This window comes from Panthera pardus, unplaced genomic scaffold, assembly GCF_024362965.1.
Source record: "Panthera pardus isolate Hobbes unplaced genomic scaffold, ASM2436296v1 HiC_scaffold_16, whole genome shotgun sequence".
Classification (NCBI taxonomy): Eukaryota; Metazoa; Chordata; class Mammalia; order Carnivora; family Felidae; genus Panthera; species Panthera pardus.
The window spans coordinates 59,581,600-59,603,749 of NW_026526721.1; the positions used below are offsets into that span (position 1 = coordinate 59,581,600).

A 22,150-nucleotide genomic window follows, 5' to 3' on the forward strand; every position below is an offset into this window, starting at 1 on the left:
ACAAGGCAGGTTATGAAACGTTTTATGAATATATATATGAAACATATTTTACAAATATATATATACATATATATTCATAAAGCAATGTCCAAAGAGATGTGTAACAACATTTGTAATAGTAGTTACAACCTAGGAGTAGGATGTCAACTTATTTTTCAAACTTTTTATGACTTCCATATTGTTTCCATTTTGTTTTGTTTTCAGTAAGCACACTTTATCCTCATTATCAGAAGAAACAAAAAGCTATCTTCATGAGAGAAAACTTTAATAAGCTGAGATTTAAGTGCCAGTGGAGGCTGACAGAGCATGGAGAATAAAACAGAGATCCTTGGAAGATTCTAGGTAAGAATTTAAAGGTAATAAAAAAATATCATTGGCAGAAAATAAAAGAAATGCCTGGTAAGTACTGTAGCACAGAAATGAATGTAATCGTGGGACTGAATAATTCAAGATCTTAAAGATCTAGAAATTATATGGTCCACTTGATCATGTAGAATACTCTACTAGAAGACTGTTATCAGTATGGGAAAAATTAAAGATAGGTATATAGAAAATTAAGCAAATGAAAAACAATGAGACGATGATTAACTCCAAAAACCAAAAATGACAGGAAACAAAAATAAGCACTCTGAGCAATGAAACAACTTAGGGAATTATCTGTTCACAAGTAATGAATGAAAATAGGAGTAGACTTCTTACCTGCTTCAGGGCAGGGGAACATGGGATCAGCTCTCCTATCCTGTTTATTCCAGCATTGATTTTCTTCTTTCTATGCCTCTCCACTAGATAGGGGGAAAAATCCATTTATCAGACCTTATGGTACACTGCTATAGCTCACTATTCTCCCTGGGTAAAGAAATTTTAGGTAAAGAAATCTCTAACAAAATTTTATCAAACAGTATCTACTGAAGACAAATAACTACAAGACAATTTCTAAGAATGCTGCATTATAAGTCTAGCATTATGGGCACTGATATAAGCAATACTTTTATTAGCATTTTAAAAATGTGATCTATAATAATTAAACTCAAATTAAAAACAGAAAATGCTAATATTACTTTACTGTTAGGCCATTATTATGTTTCAAGTAATTACTGGACATTTTAGTGATAACTAAATTTTAAGAACCCCTACTAACAAGCTAAGTTAGTAGAAAGCTGCCTTTTTATAGCAAATAGGCAAATGAGACCTATTTAGACAGATTACAGAACCTTCAAACACCTTTTAGGATGTCTAGAAGGCATTTTTGAAATAGAACAGCTATCAGTTATGACTTAAAATTTCTAGGAGTCTCGTTTACTCACTCTGGGCACATAGGATTTTTCCCATAAGAAACTGGGCAACTGGCAACATCTCAACCAAATTAACTGAGAAATCTTCCAGGCTTACATGCCACAACTTTAAAGATTGTATGGAAAGGGCAAGAGGGAATGAGATGATCTAAATAATTTCAATAAGACACTGTAAGTAGAAATATTATTAGTCTTGGCTTTTACTGTCAGAAGGGTTTCTAAAACCTCCCTTCCTAACAAAAGATTCCAGTGATCTTTCAGATTAACCATAAGCAGCTCTTGTTTTGCAAAATCATACTTTTTGCTTCACAATCTAGCAGTAAAGACATATTTTCAATGACATCTAATTACTCTCTCATAATAAATTACTATCAGGACATATTTATGACACCATGTGAGTTGGTTCCAATAAAAATACTTAGCTCCTATGGCTAAAAAGATTAGATTTAATTCATTTGGCCAAAGAAGGGAAAACAATAAAGTATGATATCACCTTTTTTCTAAATTCTCTAATAACAGTATTTGTTATTACCCAGGAGTGGATTTTTTCATGTATGGAGGTAGAAAAAACCAACATTGAGACCCACAGTGATAAAGGGGAATTCAAAGGCAGGAAATTCTCATTCTGGAAAACAGCAATATTCCATCAGTGTTCACCCCATCTTCCCATAGACAAAAATTCCCCCAGGGTCCTTTCCTTAGGGAAAGGAAGAATATCAGTTATAGAGTAATAGACATTAACTTCTAAAATATTTTGTTTTCAATCTGACTGTAACCCCTGGAAAAGAAAGTGTTCTAAAATGTACCAAAATATAAATGTAGGCACAATCACTTCTATAAATGTTTATCTGGCTTTGGCCTATAATCTGGACATTTGAGATAAAATCAAACATTTATTTTCTACATTTCTTCCTGTGACTGAGGACTCCACAACTTCATTTAAGACTGTTCACATTTCAGGGACTTTTAAGCTCCACAGCCTGCTGTTCATCTCTCCTCTGCTCCTCTGGGCAGCCAGCTCCCTCTGGAACTTCTGCAGACACATTCTCTCTATCCCATTTGGGAGAAGTAGAGCTCAATTTCCTCAGTGGGTGAAATCACTTAAAACACTAGTTCCAAAGGCGTATTAGTCCTCGAGTTATCTAAATAGACAATGAATCAGAAGATGATAAACTAGCCATCTTCATGAGACTCGAGGGGTGTTTTGCCAATTAAACCATAAAGGAACAAACAAAGTAAAGGAACGTTTTCCTAAAACATAGGGAATAATGATTCTATGCTTGTAACATAAAACCTTACAATCGACTACAGTATAATTTCTTTGTGAATGCAAAAATGCTAACAAATACAATTGAAATTGTTTCTACCTGCATTGTGTGTCTCCCGGTTTTTCTTTCTGAAACAAAAAGTGCAGATAAAAGGAACATGAAAATAACAGGAAAACATTTTCTCCACTTTATATGTTGAGAACCACAGAAATTTTATGAATTTGTATTTGTTGCATCAGTAAGAAACCATCTTATTATGGTATGAAAACCTAACTGCAGGTACATCAGTATAAATTTAGAATCTACAATTTCCAAATTCTACAATTCTCTATTCATCCATACCCAAAAGTCAATGGTTGGGAAGTGAATCAATCATTGAAAATGTTAACTATTTGAAAAATGTAATTAAAGAGCTAGTCAACTCTCAAAGTGATGTACCAAGTAGGTGACTTCTGATGTTTGCTCTGGCACCTGGCAAGGGGTGCGGTGAGTGTGTCAGGGGTACAAGCAACAGTAGAAAGGAACTTTTTAATCCCCGGGGGTGGGGAACCATGGCAGCCACCAGCACCAACACACAGACAATTGGCATTTGAGCCATCTTTTGCATCTGTGTGCCTTAGCTTATCCAAACTCTTAGTTTTTCTTAAAAGCTAATCTACTCAAACCATTGATTTCCCTTTTATGTACAATTACTCAATACATTAGCAATCCCTAACAGTTATTTGGTAAGGAAAGAGAATGGGGATTTTAATATTAACGAAAGCACTGACCATGCAATTTTAAGCAGAAACACTGCCTAAAATGCTAGAAATTCAGAAGGGGGCTTATACAAAGAACCAGAAGTAATGTTGTACTGACGTGCATATTGTAATGTCACAAAATTGTAATGTCACAAAATGTCTATTCAAATTGACTTCGGCCTAAATGAACTTAACAATCTACAAAGACTGTGATACTGTGAGCAAGTAAAAGTTTCAGGAGAAACTAAACACTTAGGATAGATTTGGTATTATACAATTTTAATTGCTCATTGTCATTTCTGTTACACTGTCCATAAAATAAGGAGGACAGGTAAATTTTAACTATGTACTCCCTTCTGTAAACCTGTATTTATTTATTCACACATATTTCTGAAGAATAATGGTCTTCCAGGCATTTAATGAAAGTTCCCTGAGGACTGCCTATTTCACAAAGTGGGGACTAATTCTGCTGTTCATCTCCCCAAACTATATTATTTCTGGACCAGGACTACATACCTGTGCTGCTTTTTTGTAGGAGTCTCATTCTCTGTCATTTCTGGCATGGTTACAGTGATAGGAACCTACACAGCATGGAAGAACACGCCAGAAAGTTCAAGTTATTCTAGTATGTTAGAGAAATTAATAGCACTTTGGTTTGAATACCAAAATGCTAAAAAAACAAAAGTGACACCACAAAAAAGCACTGGATTAGCTGCTGTGGATAGAAAAAGGTATAAGAAAACAGGACAAAAAATATTATAACTAGCAGGTGGAGAGCATGGTGAATGTCAAATGTGAGGTATCGCCAGAAAGTTCTTGAGAAGACTGGAGTAGAGAAAGATCATTATCAGGTTAGAAATCTAGAAAGGCTTAAAAAGGGGGTGTGGATTTGAGCAAGACCTGGAAAAACAGGTAAAACATACTTGAGTTGGGAGAGTATGTTCTTTGTTCATAATATTTGAAGTGTTCTACAAAATTTAAATGAGAACACTGGTTCTCCTCTCTGAATGCAGAAAAAACAAGTGACAAGCACACAAACATGTACACACAAACAGCCATACAAGGAATATTCCTTGTACGGAAGCAAGCTCATTCATTCATTCACTCACTTGCTATCCTTCTCTCAAACTGCTAGAAGTCTTACATCATCACTTGACACTCATTAATACCTGGGTAGGAGTAGGAAAATTCTACTTATATTTAAAATATCAGGAGGGGCGCCTGGGTGGCTCTGTCGGTTAAGCGTCTGACTTTGTCTCAGGTCATGATCTCACGGTCCGTGAGTTCAAGCCCCGCATCGGGCTCTGTGCTGACAGCTCAGAGCCTGGAGCCTGCTCTTGCTCTGTCTCTGTCTCTCTCAAAAATAAATAAAGATTTAAAAAAATAAAATAAAACAAAACAAAATAAAATTAAATTAAATTAAATTAAATTAAAATATCAGGATACTGGGGCACCTGGGTGGCTCAGTTGCTTGGGCATCTGACTTCAGCTCAACTCATGATCTCATGATCTCATGATTCATGAGTTTGAGCCTCGCATCAGGATCTGCACTGACAGTGCGGAGCCTACATGTGGTTCTCTCTCTCTCCCTCTCTCTCTGCTCCTCCCCAGTTTATATGCACACACTGTCTCTCTCAAAATAAATAAATAATATATATATTTATTTATATATATTTATATATATTTATATATATATTTATATATATAAATATATTTATATATATTTTTGATGAATATATTTCCCTATAGTATATATATATACTATATATACTATAGGGAAATATATTCATATGCCAAAAAAGCCTGAAAGCAAATACATGAAGATAATAGTCATAGTTATGTAAGGCCAGCAACATTATAGGTGGTTTCTTTCTCTTCTCTGATCTTTAAAAATTTCATAATGAAAACTTTAATGCTTTTAAATCTCAGGGACTGACGGCCTGGCCTTTCAAAAGTGGTCTGTCCAACTGGGATAGCTGTTGTGGTACACTGGAGTAGGTGCAAGTGCAGTTACCATTTTCTGTGTATGGAATCGGAAATCAGAAAGCGTGAGTTTAGGGGTGCCTGGGTGGCTCAGTAGGTTAAGCGTCCGACTTCGGCTCAGGTCATGATCTCATGGTTAGTGAGTTCAAGCCCCATGTCAGGGTCTGTGCTGATGGCTCAGAGCCTGTAATCTGCTTCAGATTCTGTGTCTCCATCTCTCTCTGACCCTTCCCTACTCACACGCGCTCTCTCTCAAAAATAAATAAACATTAAAAAAAAAGAAAGAAAGCATGAGTTTAAAATCTGGTTCTGCCAAACTGGTACAGCCACTCTGGAAAACAGTATGGAGGTTCCTCAAAAAATTAAAAGTAGAGCTAACCTACGACCCAGCAATGGCACTACTAGGTATTTATCCAAGGGATACAGGTATGCTGTTCTGAAGGGATACATGCACCCCAATGTTTATAGCAGTATTATCAACAATAGCCAAAGTATGGAAAGAGCCCAAATGTCTATCGATGGATGAATGGGTAAAGAAGATGTGGTATATATATACAATGGAGTATTACTCGGCAATCAAAAAGAATGAAATCTTGCCATTTGCAACTATGTAGATGGAACTAGAAGGTATTCTGCTAAGTGAAATTAGTCAGTCAGAGAAAGACAAATGTCATATGACTTCACTCATATGAGGACTTTAAGATACAAAACAGATGAACATAAGGGAAGGGAAATAAAAATAATATAAAAACATGGACGGGGACAAAACATAAGAGACTCTTAAATATAGAGAACAAAGAGGGTTGTTCATGGGCTTGTGGGATGGGGGATGGGTTAAATGGGTAAGGGGCATTAAGGAATCTACTCCTGAAATCATTGTTGCACTATATGCTAACTTGGATGTAAATTAAAAAAAATAAATTTAAAAAAATAAACATTTAAAAATTAAAAAAAACAGATACAGAAATAAATAAAATGAAATAAAATAAAATAAATAAAATAAAATAAAGTAAAATAAAATAAAATAAAATAAAATAAAATAAAATAAAATAAAATAAAATAAAATCTGGTTCTGCCATTTCCTAGCTGTGAGGTCCTGGGCAAGATATATAACCTCTTGGAACCTCAGATGTTTCATCTACAAAATGGATCAAAATCATAGCATCTGGACCATTGGGTTGTTTTGAGAAGGGAATGACAAATGCAGGGAAGCAGAGCAGCACGGTGCCTAGCAGCAAAAAGAATTCAACAAATGTTAGCTATGAATAATAATGAAGCCATTTCAGACTGGGCTCTAGCCCTGTTAAGGTGGAGGAAGGGTCCTGGGGAATGAGTAGAAGTGAATGCAGACAAGGTAATGACAGGAAGTACTGACTGAAGCAGCCTGAGGAGAAATGTGCACTCAAGTCCCACTTCCAGCAGCTTACTCTCCCCTACATGTGTGATGGTATACATCAGCCTAAAAGCAACAAACTCACATCAGGTTACTACATAATGACAATGCGGGACATGTGAGTAAATAAGTCCTTGTCACCTTTATCACCCAAGGGCTTGCAGAAGTTCTTCACTTTTGATTCCTGGCTTCCAACACCTCCCGTTTCTGATCCAAATCTATCATCTTCTGCCAGAAGATGGTCTATAAGTTATGTTTTCTTCTTACTACACAAGAGAAAAATCAATGAATGTTTACAGTGGCTAGGTTTCCATTAGCATGTAAAACAACTGGCAACTTAGGGCATGCAGGCAGATTTTTGGTGGCAAACAGAATGATCCGAAAGCTAATGAACGTAGTTGCTTTAAAAAGTCACTCTCCAGGGGCGCCTGGGTGGCTCAGTCGGTTAAGTGGCCGACTTCAGCTCAGGTCATGATCTCGCGGTCCGTGAGGGCTGTGAGTTCGAGCCCCGCGTCGTGCTCTGTGCTGACAGCTCAGAGCCTGGAGCCTGTTTCAGATTCTGTGTCTCCCTCTCTCTGACCCTCCCCCGTTCATGCTCTGTCTCTCTCTGTCTCAAAAATAAATAAATGTTTAAAAAAAAAAAAAAAGTCACTCTCCAATAGGCGGCTCATGCTCCACTCCCACAAAAATGGTAGCAAGTACTGTAGTCACTGGACAGATCCCAGGAGATTCTCTCCTTTCTCTTAGGCATGCTCACTGTCCCTCAAGTTCTTATTGTCCTCCACCTATGTCTTACACTAAGGTCTGTCCTCAATTCTAAAATTATCTTCCTTCAATCTCCCACTTCCCTCTTCTCACTTGTGAGAGTGACAAAACTTACTCGAGGATCTTCCACGAAGGCAGCGGCACTAGGATGACAGCCTTCAGAACTGTGCATTGAATATACTCCAGAAAATGCAGATTTGGGGGCACCTGGCTCAGTGGATTAAGTGTCTGATTTTGGCTCAGGTCATGATCATGCGGTTTATGAATTTGAGCCCCGTATCGGGATTGCTGCTGTCAGCGAAGGGCCTGCTTCAGATCCTCTGTCCCCTCTCCCTGCCCCTCCCTGGCTTACGCTCTCTCAAAAAAAATAAATACAAACATTACAAAAAATGTAGATTTGGGGGCTTCATCCTACACAAATGAGAAGTACTGGGTAGGGCCCAGGAATCTGTATTTTCAACAAGATAATAGTTAAAAAACAGGAATTGTCAGCCCACTGTCAGCCTGACCCTGAATCAGTCTCTAAGGGAGGAATCCCAATCTTTAAGGGAGGAGTCTGAAATTTAGAATGCCCCCAGGGGATTGTTATCAGGAAAATTTAGAAACACAGGCAGGTATCTTTAGTTGGTGGAATTTCTGGCATCTGACCAACACCCTACTGGAGGAGAGATTATTTGGGATAGGGCATGACAGGTGAACACATAATTTCACCTATAAACCCGTAAGGTCAGATGTCCCTTGTGCCGGTGAGTCAGCATTTGGTCATTAACATTACAGTTTCAGTTTTGAAACTGTAAAACTTGTGAGCACTTTTGAAAGTTTGCAGATTCATGTTACAAGTAAGATACATGATGTTAAAGTTCTAAACTTCTGAACATCTAGAATCTTAAAGTAAATGATACTAGAGGTCTATCACATAAGTAAACATACTCATCGCATGGGGGTGAGACGCAAGAGTTTAACTGAAAGAGGTACATCACCCAGTTTACCAAACATCACTGTAAATATCCATCTCAAACCACATTTTAACAAATTCAATTACATCTATCAGTGTACAATTGTTTCCATATGCTATTCCTCCTGATATTAAGCTTGCATTCCTCACATTAAAAAAGAACACTTATTAAAACAAAGAATACTTATTGAAATAATGAACTATATAATAATGTCATAAACGCTTGTCCACTGACTCATTAACCTACTAATAAGGAAATGTTACTTTTAATACAATATTTAATTTTTAAAGAAAAAATTCAAAATGTTACATTAATAATCTATGAATCACTATATTTTACGGTAAGAAAGAATTATTTCTGAAATTAGTCAAATCCAATGGTTCTCAAAGTGTACTTTTGAGATCACTTGTATCAAAATCACAACTTTTAAAACTGCTTTTTCCTCTTGCAGTAAAGCTTATGTATAGTAAAATGCACAAATCTTAAGTGTAAAATTCAGTGAGTTCTGACTAATGCACATACCTGTGTGACCCAATCCCTATCAAGGTACAGAACATTATTATTACCAGAGAAAGTTCTCTCACGACCCTTCCTAGTCAATACCTTCCCCTTCTCCCACAGAGGCAACCAGTGTTCTCATTTTTTTCTCTACTGAACTTTACAATGCATTAACTGAGAATTCTGTTTTGTCAACCTTTCACTCAGCTATTTCTGAAATTCATCCAGTAGTTTGTTCCTTTTTATTGCTGAGTATGAATGTATAACTGTGTGTCAGTTTATAACATAGCTTGTTTATTTTCCGTTGATGAACACCTGTTCCTGTGTTTTGGTGACCACGAAGAAAAGCTGCTCTCCATGAATATTCTTGTGCAACATTTTTCATGGGTATAGTCTTTCTTTCTGTTGAGTAAATACCCAGGAGTAGAAATGCTTATTATATTCCCTGCAGTTCCACTCCCAAGTATCTACCCAAGAGAAATAAAAAAAAAGTATATCCACAAAAAGACTTATGTAAGAACATTTGTCACACTTTCCCCAGAGTGACAGTACCATTTTGCATTCCCATCCAAAATGTAAGAGTTCTGGTTGTTCAATATCCTACTAACATTGGGCTTTGTCTGCTTATCAATTTCAACTATTCTGGTGGTTAAATAGTGGAATCTCATTATAGTTTAATTTTCATTTCCTGGATGATTGATAACATTGAATAAATTTTTATGTGCATATGAAGACCATCTGTAGGGGGCCCCTAGGTGGCTCAGTCAGTTAAGCATCCGACTTTGGCTCAGGGCATGATCTCACAGTTCGTGAGTTCCAGCTCTGCATCTGGCTCTGTGCTGACAGCTCAGAGCCTGGAGCCTGCTTGAGTTCTGCATTTCCCTCTCTTTGTGCCCCTCCCCCACCTCTGCTCGCTCTCTCTCTCTCTCTCTCTCTCTCTCTCTCAAAAATAAATAAACATTGAAGAAAATTTAAGACCATTTGTAGATCTTGTTTTGCCTGCTCATATCTTTTTGCCAGTTTTTTTTTTTTTAATGTTTATTTATTTTTGAGAGAGAGAGAAAGGGAGAGACAGCGTGAGCAGGGGAGGGGCAGAGAGAGAGGGAGACACACAATCAGAAGCAGGCTCCAGGCTCTGAGCTGTCAGCAGAGCCTGATGCAGGGCTTACACCCACAAACTGTGATATCAGGACCTGTGCCGAAGCCGGACGCTTAACCGACTAAGCTACCCAGGCGCCCTATCTTTTTGCCAGTTTTTTAATTGGACTGTTTACTGTAGGGGACAAGCTTAGGAATCCTCCAGGCTTACACCAAATGGATTAACAAGGGATAAAGAAATACAAAGTCATAAAATGCTTACACCGGAGTTTGGGTAAACCAGATTGGCACTCCAAGAATAGGGGGGTGCAAAGATACCCCGAAAATAGGGAGGCACAAAGGTGCCAGGATTAGGGAGGTGTGAAGGCACCCCAAAATACAGAGGGGTTGCAGAACCCCCCAAAATAGAGAGAGGCAAAGGCCTGAAATAGAAATGGCACAAAGGTGCCCAATACATAGGTATATGAAAATAAACAAGATTAGATGTTCAAGGTGGAAATGCTCCCAATTTAGTACTATAGCAGAAAAGCTGCTTTCACGGGAGAATAGAGCCAGGTTAGGTAAATTGATTGGTGAATTGGACTATGGACCTCTGTGCTGCAGGCAAAGCAGCCCAGAGCAGAGATGGTGAACAAAAGAAAAGGTGCCTTATTAGCCCTGTGGTTATTCCCCCTATCTGTCTCATCCCCTAGGCTAGCTAAGATAAATAGGCACGGTGCTTCCGGTCTGCTGTTAACAACCATCTATCCATCTGCCCGGAACCGGGAGTTTAATATTGACCCAAACCCCAAACACTGTATATCTTCAAAACCCCCCTTTTCCTTCACGTCCCCAAGTTAATGTTCCTAGTTTGTCTCTTTGTACATGCCCATCACGTTTGCAAGCCTTCTGACCTGAATAAATACGAGGCAAGGACCCTTATTCAGGGCTCTTGTCTTTTCCTGGACATTAGCCGTCTCTCGCTTTAATCCTGTGTCCCCTCTTTTGCTGGCCAAAAGAGAACTTTAGACTTAAGAGTTTACAACAGTTTGTCCTTTTATGATTAACTTACAGAAAATCTTCATATATTCTGAGTTACTTATATCTTCTGCATACTTGTCATTTGTCTGAAACATATTTTGCAAATATTGTCTCCCACTATGTGGCCTACCTATGCCTTTTCTTAATTGTGCCTTTTGGTAAGCAATAGTTCTTGATGAAGTATGATTATTTCTTTTTGTGGCCTGTCCAAGAAACCTTTACTCATTCCCAAGATATTCTACTATGATTGCTTCTACAAAGTTTATGATATTGGCATATTTAGATCAATGATCTGTATGGCAGGAGGTAGGGGTTAAAGTTCATTTTTTTCCCATATGGATATTTAGTTGTTCCAACATCATTTGTTGAAAACATTTCCTTTCTTCAGTGGTACCTTTGTTAAAAATCAAATGTCCATATTAGTGCAGTTCCATTTCCAGGCTCTCTGTTCTGTTGCTCTCTCTTCTGAGCTATCCTTATGCTATGACCACATATACTAAGCATACGTTTAAAATATTGATTCCTACGCCCTACACCAGACCTACTGAATCAGAATCTTAGGAAAGACAAGTCCAGAAATACAAGCTTCCTAGTTGATTTTTCTGTAGCCTAAAGTCTGAGAAGTGCATTATTTTAACACTGTTCTCCCTCTAAAACTAATAAAAATCAGTGAGCTCACAACCAATGAGGCCACCTGGAAAGAACAGTGAACTTGGAATTGGGAAAATGAGCTCTAATTCTAGATTTGCTACTGAAAAGCTAGGCATCATTTTACTTATCACAGCTTAGGGCCCAAGTTTCTTCACATGTAAAACAAGAGGGTAGGACTAGACTCAATCATTCAGGTATAGACCAAGTGCCCCCACTGCCTAGGAATTACAGATACAAAGATGGAAAAGGCAAGTCTTCTCTCAAGTAGAACACAGTCTAGATCAGGGCTATCCAAAAGAACTTTGTGCAATGCAGATATTCTATACCTGCATTGTCCATATGGTCGCCATTAGTCACATGTGTATATTAAATGCTTGAAATGTGGCTAGTGAGACCACCAAACTTTTAATTTTATGTAATTTTAAGTAATTTAAATAGTTACATGAGGCTAGTGATTACCATATTGGGCAGCACAGATAATTTAAAAAATAATTGAAAAGAAGATGAATTTAAAAAAATTGGTTAATGAATGTCAACTTCCTACTTGTGTTATTGTCCTACAGCTACATATCTCTACTCTGGGAAACTGGGTCAGCAGTACATGGATTCATTGTAGTATTTTTGTAACTTCTTTTGAGTCTATAATTCTTTTAAAATAGAAAGGTTTTAAAAGTGAATTTAAAAACTGGTAAATGCTACCTCAAAGATTTGTTAATAAAATGCTATGAAAGAACACAGAATCAGGCATGTTTCTTGTGGGACTCAAAGAAAGCTAGGTTTTAAAGAATACATAGTATTTTTGTCAGTCAAGATGGAGAGAAGAAAGGATATGAGTTAGCAGAAGAGCAAGTGCAAAGGCAGTGAAACATTAAAAATGTCTTGTGAGTCTGAGGATTGCAGCAGGAATATAAAAATTATGGGAGAGAGGGAAGGAAACAGGAGGTGCGGACAGGAAGAGAACTTGGACTAGACTGTGAACGAATTTTCTGTGCCTAGTAAGGATGCTCAGATTTCACTTCTGAAACAAAGTTCCCCTGGTCTACTTTAAACAATAAAAAGTACAATGAAGTACGGATTTTTTTTCTTTTTTATTGACATATTACATATACAATAAGCCACTAATTTAAGTTCACTGCTCAATAAATTTATATATTTGAATATACTCATGTAGCCACCACTAAGATCAAGATACAGAACACTACCTCAAAAGGCTCTCTCAAGGTCCCTGCCACTTAATCAATCCCTTGAAATTTCTTTCAAAAATATTCATTCAAAGAATATATATTTCCAAAGAAGACATAAAAATGACCAACAAGTACATTAAAAGATGTTCATCATCATTAATAATCAGGGGAATGCAAATCAAAACCATAATGAGATTTCACCTCACACCTATTAGAAGAGTTATTATCAAAAAATGGGGGCCCTCTATGGCTCAGTTGGTTAAGTGTCCAACTCTTGGTTTCAGGTAGGTCATGATCTCATGGTTCATGGATTCAAGCCCCATATTGGGCTCTGTACTGACAGCATGGAGCCTACTTGGGATACTCTCTCCTCCCTCTCTCTCTCAAAATAAATAAACTTTTTTTTTTTTTAAGTCAAAAGACTATCAACAATAGCGAAAGTATGGAAAGAGCCCAAATGTCCATTGATGGATGAATGGATAAAGAAGATGTGGTATATATATACAATGGAGTATTACTCAGCAATCAAAAAGAATGAAATCTTGCCATTTGCAACTACGTGGATGGAACTGGAGGGTATTATGCTAAGCAAAATTAGTCAAAGACAAAACTCATAGGACTTCACTCATATGAGGACTTTAAGAGACAAAACAAATGAACATAAGGGAAGAGAAACAAAAATACTATAAAAACAGGGAGGGGGACAAAACATAAGAGACTCTTAAATATGGAGAACAAACAGAGGGTTACTGGAGGGGTTCTGGGAGGGGGGACGGGCTAAATGGGTAAGAGGCATGAAGGAATCTACTCCTGAAATCATTGTTGCACTATATGCTAACTAATTTGGATGTAAATTTATTTTTTATTTTATTTTTTTTATTTTTAAATTTTTTTTAATGTTTATTTATTCTTGAGAGAGAGAGAGAGAGAGAGAGTATGAGCAGGGGAGAGGCAGAGTGAGAGAGGGACACAGAATGTGAAGCAGGCTCCAGGCTCTGAGCTGTCAGCACAGAACTCAATGTGGGGCTTGAACTCACGAGCCATGAGATCATGACCCAAGCCAAAGCCAGACACTTAACCAACTGAGCCACCCAGGCGCCCCTGGATGTAAGTTTAAAAAAAATAAAATTTAAAAAAAAAGTCAAAAGATAACAAGTGTTGGTGAAGATATGGAGAAAAGGAAACCCTCATACACAACAGATGGGAATGTAAATTGGTGCAGCCATTATGGAAAACAGTATGGAGGTTTCTCAAAATTAAAAACAGAAATACCGTATGATCCAACAACCCCACTTCTAGCTATGTATCCAAAAGAAATGGAAACACTATCTATAATCCCATGTTCATTACTGCATTATTCACAACAGCCAAGGCATGGAAACAACCTAAGTGTCCACTGATGGGTGAATGGGTAAAGAAAATGTCACACACACACACACACACACACACACACACACACACACACATAATGAAATATATAAATATATATTTACATATATACACATGTATATATTTTATAGACAAATATATGTACATAATGGAATATTCACCTCTAAAAAGAAGGAAATCCTGATATCTGTGACAACATGAATCAACCTGGAGGACATTATGTTAAGTGAAATAAGCCAGATGCAGAAAGACAAATATTGCATAATCACACTAATATGTGGAAACTAAAAAAGTTGGACTCATGGTAATAGTGGGCATAATGGTAGTTACCAGTGGCTAAGAGATAGGGGAAATGGAAGAGGTTGATCAAAGGGTACAGACATTCAGTTATAAGATGAATAGGTTCTGGAGACCTAATGTACAGTATGATGACTACAGTTAATAATAATTTATTGTATATTTGCAATTTGCTAAGAGAGAATATCTTAAAATCTTTTGTTCTTACCACGAAAAGTAACTATGTGAGTGGATTGATATGTTAATTAGGTCAGCTGTGGTAATCATTTCACAATGTATACACATACCAAAATATCATGTTGTATACCTTAAGTACATACAGTATCTATTTGTCAATCAAACCTCAATAAAGCTGGAAAAAATATGTTTATCAAAAGTGTGCTATTTCCTCATACATTGCTGGTGGGAATGTATAATGTATAATGGTATAGTCACTTGGGAAAACAGGTTGGCAATTCCTCAAATAGTTACAACACAGAGTCACTCTATGATCCAGCAACGCCACCTAGGTATACACCCCAAAAAACTGAAAACACACGTTCACACAAAAACTTGTGCACATATGTCTGTTGCAGAAATATTCGTAACAGCCAGTGAGTTGAAACAAGCCAAAGGTCCATGTGAATGATGAATGGATAAGTAAAATGTGCTATGTCCACACAAGGCAATGTTATTCAGCAATAAAAAGATATGGAGTAATGATACATGCTACAGCATGGTAATCCTTGAAAACATGGAAATGAAAGAAGCCTGACACAAAAGGTGACATATTCCATTTATACAAAATGTCCAGAACAGGCAAATCCACAGAGACAGAAAGCAGTTTAGTGCTTTTAGGAGTGGAGAGAGGGAATCAAGGGTGACAGCTAATGGGTATGGGTTTCTTTGGGGGATGATGTTCTTGTATGGAGATGACTATGCAACTTTGTAAATATGCTAAAAATCACTGAATTCTAAAGTTTAAAAGGGTGAGTTTTGTGACATGTGAATTATATCTTAATAATAAATACAAACAAAAAATGAAGACAAAAGCAAAAAATTTTGCTATGAATAGAAAATGCTTGACATCTCCAGATTAATCAATGCTCTGTTGGTAAACACTTTAAAAAAATTTTTTTTAATGTTTATTTATTTTGAGAGAGAGAAAGAGAGATCAAGCAGGGGAGCGGCAGAGAGAGAGAGAGAGAGAGAGAATCCCAAGCAGGCTATGCACTGTCAGCACAGAGCCCAATGTGGGGCTTGAACACACATTAGATCATGATCTGAGCTGAAATCAAGAGTTGGACACTTAACTGACTGAGCCACCCAGGTGCCCCATGGTGGTAGACACTTTTTAAAAATCATTTTAAGACACATAATTATATAATTATCTGTACACATTATATAATTATTTTATACACAGAGTCTAATCTGATATTCACTAATTTATAAAGTGGTATTAAAATAATTTAGTCATTTGTCCACAGCCACACAGCTAATAAATAGTGAGGCAGGATTCCAACTTACTACTATCTGACTCCAGATCCCAAGTCCTTAACTATTTTCATAGTGATTCCCCACCTCTGCCACCCCCTGAAAAAAAAAAAAAAAAAAAAAAAAAAAAAGCAAAGCAAACACACTGTCGTACATTTTAGCAAAACCATGTCTTCAACTATTATATTCCTTCCATTTCAATATATATCTTATTGTCCTGGACATACGTTAAGTGGTAATATCTAGCCCAAAAAACTTATTTTCTCATATGGCTCCTGCTCATAAGAAAACAAAAACATCAATCAGAAGCCATATGCAAATAAAAAGCAATTGGATTTATAGGTTTTTCATAAAACAAAATATTCAAATAATCTGCTTTAGACAGGTGCTAAATGTTTAAAGTGGAAGCCTACTGTCAGCACTGTGTAAAAAAATTTTTTTTTACATTTATTTATTTTTGAGAGACAGAGCACAAGTGGGGCAAGGGCAGAGAAAGAATGAGACACAGAATCCGAAGCAGGCTCCAGGCTCTGAGCTGTCAGCACAGAGCCCAACGCAGGGCTCAAACCCACAAACCGCGAGATCATGACTTGAGGTGAAGTTGGACGCCTAACCGACTGAGCCATCCAGGCGCCCCTGTCAGTACTGTTTAGAAAGACTGAAAAGAATAAAGACAGCTCACAATATTAAAAATTACTACCAAGTTACATTAATCAAGACAGTGTGGTACTCGCATAAAGAAAGACACATAGATCAATGGAATTGAATTAAGAGCCAATAAATAAACCCTTAAATTTGTGGCCAACTGGTTTTTGACAAGGATGCCAAAACCATTCAATGGGAGAAAGAACAGTCTTTTCAACAAAGGACGCCAGGGTAATGGGCTACTCACATGCAAATGAATGAAGTTAGACCCCTATCTCATAACACATACAAAAATTAACTCAGAGAGAATCATATCACAGTTCAACATTATAGCGAACACTTTAAAACTCTTAGATACAAAATGAAAAGCACCAGCAACAAAAGAAAAATATAGATATATTAGATTTCAAAATTTTAAGTGTTTATGGTCAGAGGACACCATCAAGAAAGTGAAAAGATAACCCACAGAATAAGAGAAAATATTTACAAATATCTAATAAGGGAAATGCATATACAATATGTAAAGAACTCTTACAACTCAATAATTAAAAGACAACCTAATTTAAAAATGGGGGAGGGGTGCCTGTGTGGCTCAGTTGGTTAAGTGTCTGACTCTTGGTTTGGGCTAAGGTCATGATTTCACCATTCTTGAGATGGAGCCCTGCCTTGGGCACCCAGCTGACAGCACAGAGCCTGCTTGGGATTCTCTCGCTGCCCCTACCCTGCTTGCGCTTTCTCTCTCTCTCACTCTCAAAATAAACTTGTTTTAAAAATGGGCAAAGCATCTGAATAGACATTTCTCTAAGGAAGATATACAAATGCCCAATAAACACATGAAAAGATGTTCAACATCATTAGCCATTAGGAAAATATAAATAAAAACCATGTGAGATATGACCTCATACCTGCTGGGAAGGCTAAAATAAAAGAGATAATAACATGTGTTGGTGAGGATGTGGAGAAATTAGAAGCCTCATATATGGCTGGTGGAACTAAAAAAAAATGGTACAGCCACTTTGGAACAATCTGGCAGTTCCTCAAAATGTTACACATAGAGTTAACATATGACCAAGCATTTCTACTCCTAGAGATATAATCCAGAGAACTCAAAACAAGTGTTCACGCACAAAAACTTGCACATGAATGTTCATAGCAGGAGTATTCATAATAGCCAAAAAAGGAAAACAACCCAAATGTATATCAACTAAGAAGGGATAAATTGTGGTATATTCACACAACAGAATATAATTCAGCAATAAAAAGGAATGAAGTACTGATACATGCTACAGCATGGATGAACTTTGAAAGCATTATGCAATGTGAAAGAAACCAGTCACAGAAGACTGCATATTGTATGATCCCATCTACTTTAAGTTCTGGAACATGAAAATTTATAGAGACTGAAAGTAAACTGGTGGTTGCCAGGCCTGAGGAAAACGAGGGGGGTTAGATGGGAGGTCTGTGTTCTTTTGGGGATGATGAACATTCTAAAATTATACTGTGGTGATAGTTGCACAAGTCTACAAATATACCAAAACCCACTAAATTTCACTTTAAATATGTAAACTTTACAGTATGTGAATTGTATCTCAATCATCCTTGAAAAAAAAAAAAGAAATTTTTTGATGTCTCTTTGGGTAATCTGAAATTCTCTACCCATTCATCTTTTTCATCAGTTTATACATCTGTTTTCTTTCAACATAAAATTCTATTTAGCTACCAATCATCCCCAATTTTCCTAATACAGAGAAAATGTGAAGCTACCGAAAATAAGTACTAGCACTTATTTTTTTAAAAAACTAGGTCTAGAGGCGCCTGGGTGGCTCAGTCGGTTAAGCATCCAACTCTTCGTTTCAGCTCAGGTCATGATTTCACGGCTGGTGAGATCAAGCATGGGCTCCATGCTGACATTGGAGAGACTGCTTGGGATTCTCTCTCTCTGTGCCCTTCCCCTCTTTCTTAAAATAAACTTAAACTGAAATGAAATGAAATGAAATGAAATGAAATGAAATGAAATGAAATGAAATGAAATAAAATAAAATAAAATAAAATAAAATAAAATAAAATAAAATAAAATAAAATAAAATAAAAATTAAACAAAACTAGGTCTCACTGTTCAGGGGCAAATTGTGTTTTCTTTCCACCAAGAAGCAAATTAATGGTAAAGATTAATTTAAATTGTGTCTTGGGGCACTTGTCGGTTAAGTGCCCAACTCTTGGTTTCAGCTCAGGTCATGCCCTCACAGTTGGTGAGTTTGAGCCACACACTGGACTCTGCACTGACAGTACAAAGCCCGCTTGAGTTTCTTGCTCTCTCCCTCTCTCTCTGCCTCTCCCCTGCTCATGCGTGTTCTCTATCAAAATAAACTTAAAAAAATTTTAATAAATATAATAACATAAAATGAATTGTGTCTTTAGATATCATGAAGAGAAAAACCTAATTCTTATCATCAAATTTCGAATTAGAATTAAAATGTCTTAGTTGAAAACATTTTATGGCACATTGTTTAAACATATTTGCCCATGGTTTGAGGAAAATCTTTTCAACCTCTACACTTAATTCTGGTTTTTTGCTGCTTAACGCATTCCTAAGTATTTTACAATGATTCAAAATGTTTATGGAAGATGAACACAGATAGGCAGTTTTTCAAATGTGTTCTATGTCTTTATTTGAGACCTCTAGTAAATCCTTAGTTCTCGCCAATCAAAATGCTTTAACCCACTGAACTAGAGTATGAACCATGAAAATAATGACACAACTAAGCTTATATCCCTGGTCTGGATTGCAGCCATTTATACCATTAGTATAATTAAAATAAATCATTTTATATGCTTATTTAACACTTTATAACAGGTTTTCCTTATAGTAAAAGTAATACATACCTAGAAAAGCCAAACATAAAGATAAAAATGAAACTACTCTCAATCACATCACCCAACCAGAATACACAAGAATCATCATTGACATTCTTGTGGATTTTGTAATTCTTTTTTGTATGCACTTTACAAATGTTAAACCATAAGTAACTTTGTATTCTGCATTTTACTTAAGGTGAGCATTTCTCTATCATTAAATATACAAAATTGTGATTATAGTTTTATATTTAACATCATGGATGTGTACGTTCTAATTTCTATCTTATTTAATGCTGTAGGCATCTTTGCTCTCTGTATTTTGCTATATGAACCATTATGTGCATTTATCATCTTTACTATATTTTAGGTTAATAATCCTCTACCTAGAACATCCTATTACTTGTCTACCTGGTTCAACTCATGAAATCTGGCACATCTGTATTCTAGAGTTCAGGGATAGCACAGGGGTACTCTTCATAGCCCAAAGAATCCTTCCTCATAGTGTTTGGTTTTAGCAGCAGCTTTCCGTCTTGGCAGGCACTTGAGGACGTATTTATGAGTGTGCTGTGCTGTCTTCTGCTTTCTATAACTGCTATCAGAAGTCCTAATTTCCTTTGCCATTACAGAAATCCTACATCCTTTAACAACATTGCTGGCTCCTTCCTGTGAATCGCATCATCATCCTGCTTGGAGCTATCAGTCAGGGTGGTTCCTAAATGCCAACCTGGAGATACTATGTCATATATACAAAAAGGAAATTAAGGAAGTCCTGCCACTGGAGCTTTCACTGTGAAGTTGGGTCAAACCGTATCTCAAGAAAAAGAAATAAGCCAAAGATTTTAAATTTTTACTTACGAACTACACAAGTAACCAATTTGCATAAAAATTATTTTTAAGGAATACAGAAATATATAAAGTTAAATGGAAAAGTTCCTCAGCTCTACTATCATATTTTCCAGGAATACCCACTGTGGACAGTTTAGAATTTGTTAGACTCTTACCCTTCCTTTGCTCTTCCCATACAAGCTATAAATACTCCTGGTTAAGAATATATAACTAAATTCCATTATTAAGTTTTTAAAAATTCAATTGCAAAAATAACTTCTGTAAAAATTTTAAACAGCAGAGATGTGTATGAAGTACCAATGCCCCTCTGCTTTTAACAGTCTGGTGGTATCAATTCCAGACATTTTCTCTACATAAGTCCAAGCAATTACCTACGTACATACTACATACATACTAGTACATACTATTACGCTGAAGGAGTAGGACACATAAAATGTAAATAGTACAAAATACCTTCCACTCTCAGTTCAAACCTCTTCCATGGGTGATCCTGCTCCTTGGATAAATTTAGGGTGGATCCCATGACTCTACTGATCACGACTATATGATACAAATCCTCTAGTTATTTTTAGTCACAAACAATCCATTGAGAATATCTCAGTACAGTTCCTCTGATGCAGGTAATGCCTCTCCCCACACTGTCTCTTACATTCTCTCCCCCACCCCCAACTTCTGCCTCTGTCTTTAGGGCCCAGTCTCTTTCTGCTGAGGTAGTCCTGCCCGTGATGGAAAGCCTAAGGGAGAGTGCCCAGACCAGCTCCTCCTAACATACTGTGGACCCACATCTGGTCCACAGAAATATGTACCTCTCTGATGTAATAACTCCTAGAAATTTACTCTACAAGTCATATTCATGTATGTGCAACAGGACATTTATTCAAGGATATTCATTATAAAATTGTTTCAAGTAGCAAAGGACAAGGAAACACCCTAAAGGCTCATCAAAAGAACAATTAAAAAAAAAAAAAAAAAGAATGATTAAATATGTTACAGTATTATGTTGAATCATCTGAAATTGCCCATATTTGACTTTTTCTGCCTCTAGAAACTATAATTTCAGATGGTTCAATCTAAAATAGATTGAGGGGCAACTGGGTGGCTCAGTTGGTCAGGTGTCCGACTCTTGGTTTTGGCTCAGGTCATGATCTCACAGCCCGTGGGTTCAAGTCCCACTTTGGGCTCCACGCTCTAACAGCACAGGATTCTCTCTTTCCTTCTCTCTCTGCCCCTCCCCTGCTCATGCTCGCTTGTGCACACGTGCTCTCTCTCAACATAAATAAACTTGAAAAATAAAAGATTGAATCATAATACCTAAACATTCAATCCAAATATATGTATATGTATGTACACATATGTATAATATAAATGTATGTATGTATGTACAATATATATGTCTGTGTATATATATTATATATATAAAATATATAATATATATGATTATAAAATGGGCTGTATTGTGTCTCCTCCAAATTCATATGGTGACGTCCTAACCCCCAGTACTCTGGAATGTGACTGTATTTAGAGATAAAGCCTTTAAAAAGGTAATTAAGTTAAAATGGGTCATTAGAGGGGTACCCGGGCTCTGAGCTGTCAACACAGAGCCAAACACAGGCCTCGAACTCACAAATCGTGAGATTATGACCTGAGCTGAAGTTGGACACTTAACCTGAGCCACCCAAGTGCCCTAAAATAAAATCTTTTTAAATGGGTCATTAGGGTGGGCCCTAATCTGACTGGTGTCTTTTTTTTTTTTTTTAAACGTTTATTTATGACACACACACACACACACACACACA

General features: G+C 36.8%; 1 protein-coding gene across 4 annotated transcripts in view; it reads right to left on the bottom strand.

The window, feature by feature from the left end:
* The window catches only part of USF3 (upstream transcription factor family member 3), a 58,287-nt gene that overhangs the window by 19,239 nt on the left and 16,898 nt on the right, over window positions 1-22,150 (bottom strand). For 2 of the 4 annotated variants that reach the window (XM_053903351.1, XM_053903350.1), the window contains exons 2-4: window positions 6,818-6,942; window positions 2,660-2,688; window positions 700-782 (exon numbers count right to left, since the gene is read on the bottom strand). In XM_053903351.1, coding sequence (XP_053759326.1) covers window positions 700-721 — 22 coding nt within the window. In that variant the 5' untranslated portion in view covers window positions 722-782; window positions 2,660-2,688; window positions 6,818-6,942. Of the gene's footprint in view, window positions 1-699; window positions 783-2,659; window positions 2,689-3,816; window positions 3,882-6,817; window positions 6,943-22,150 lie in introns of those variants that run through there. The other 2 variants (XM_053903349.1, XM_019448406.2) reach the window with 2 other exon arrangements.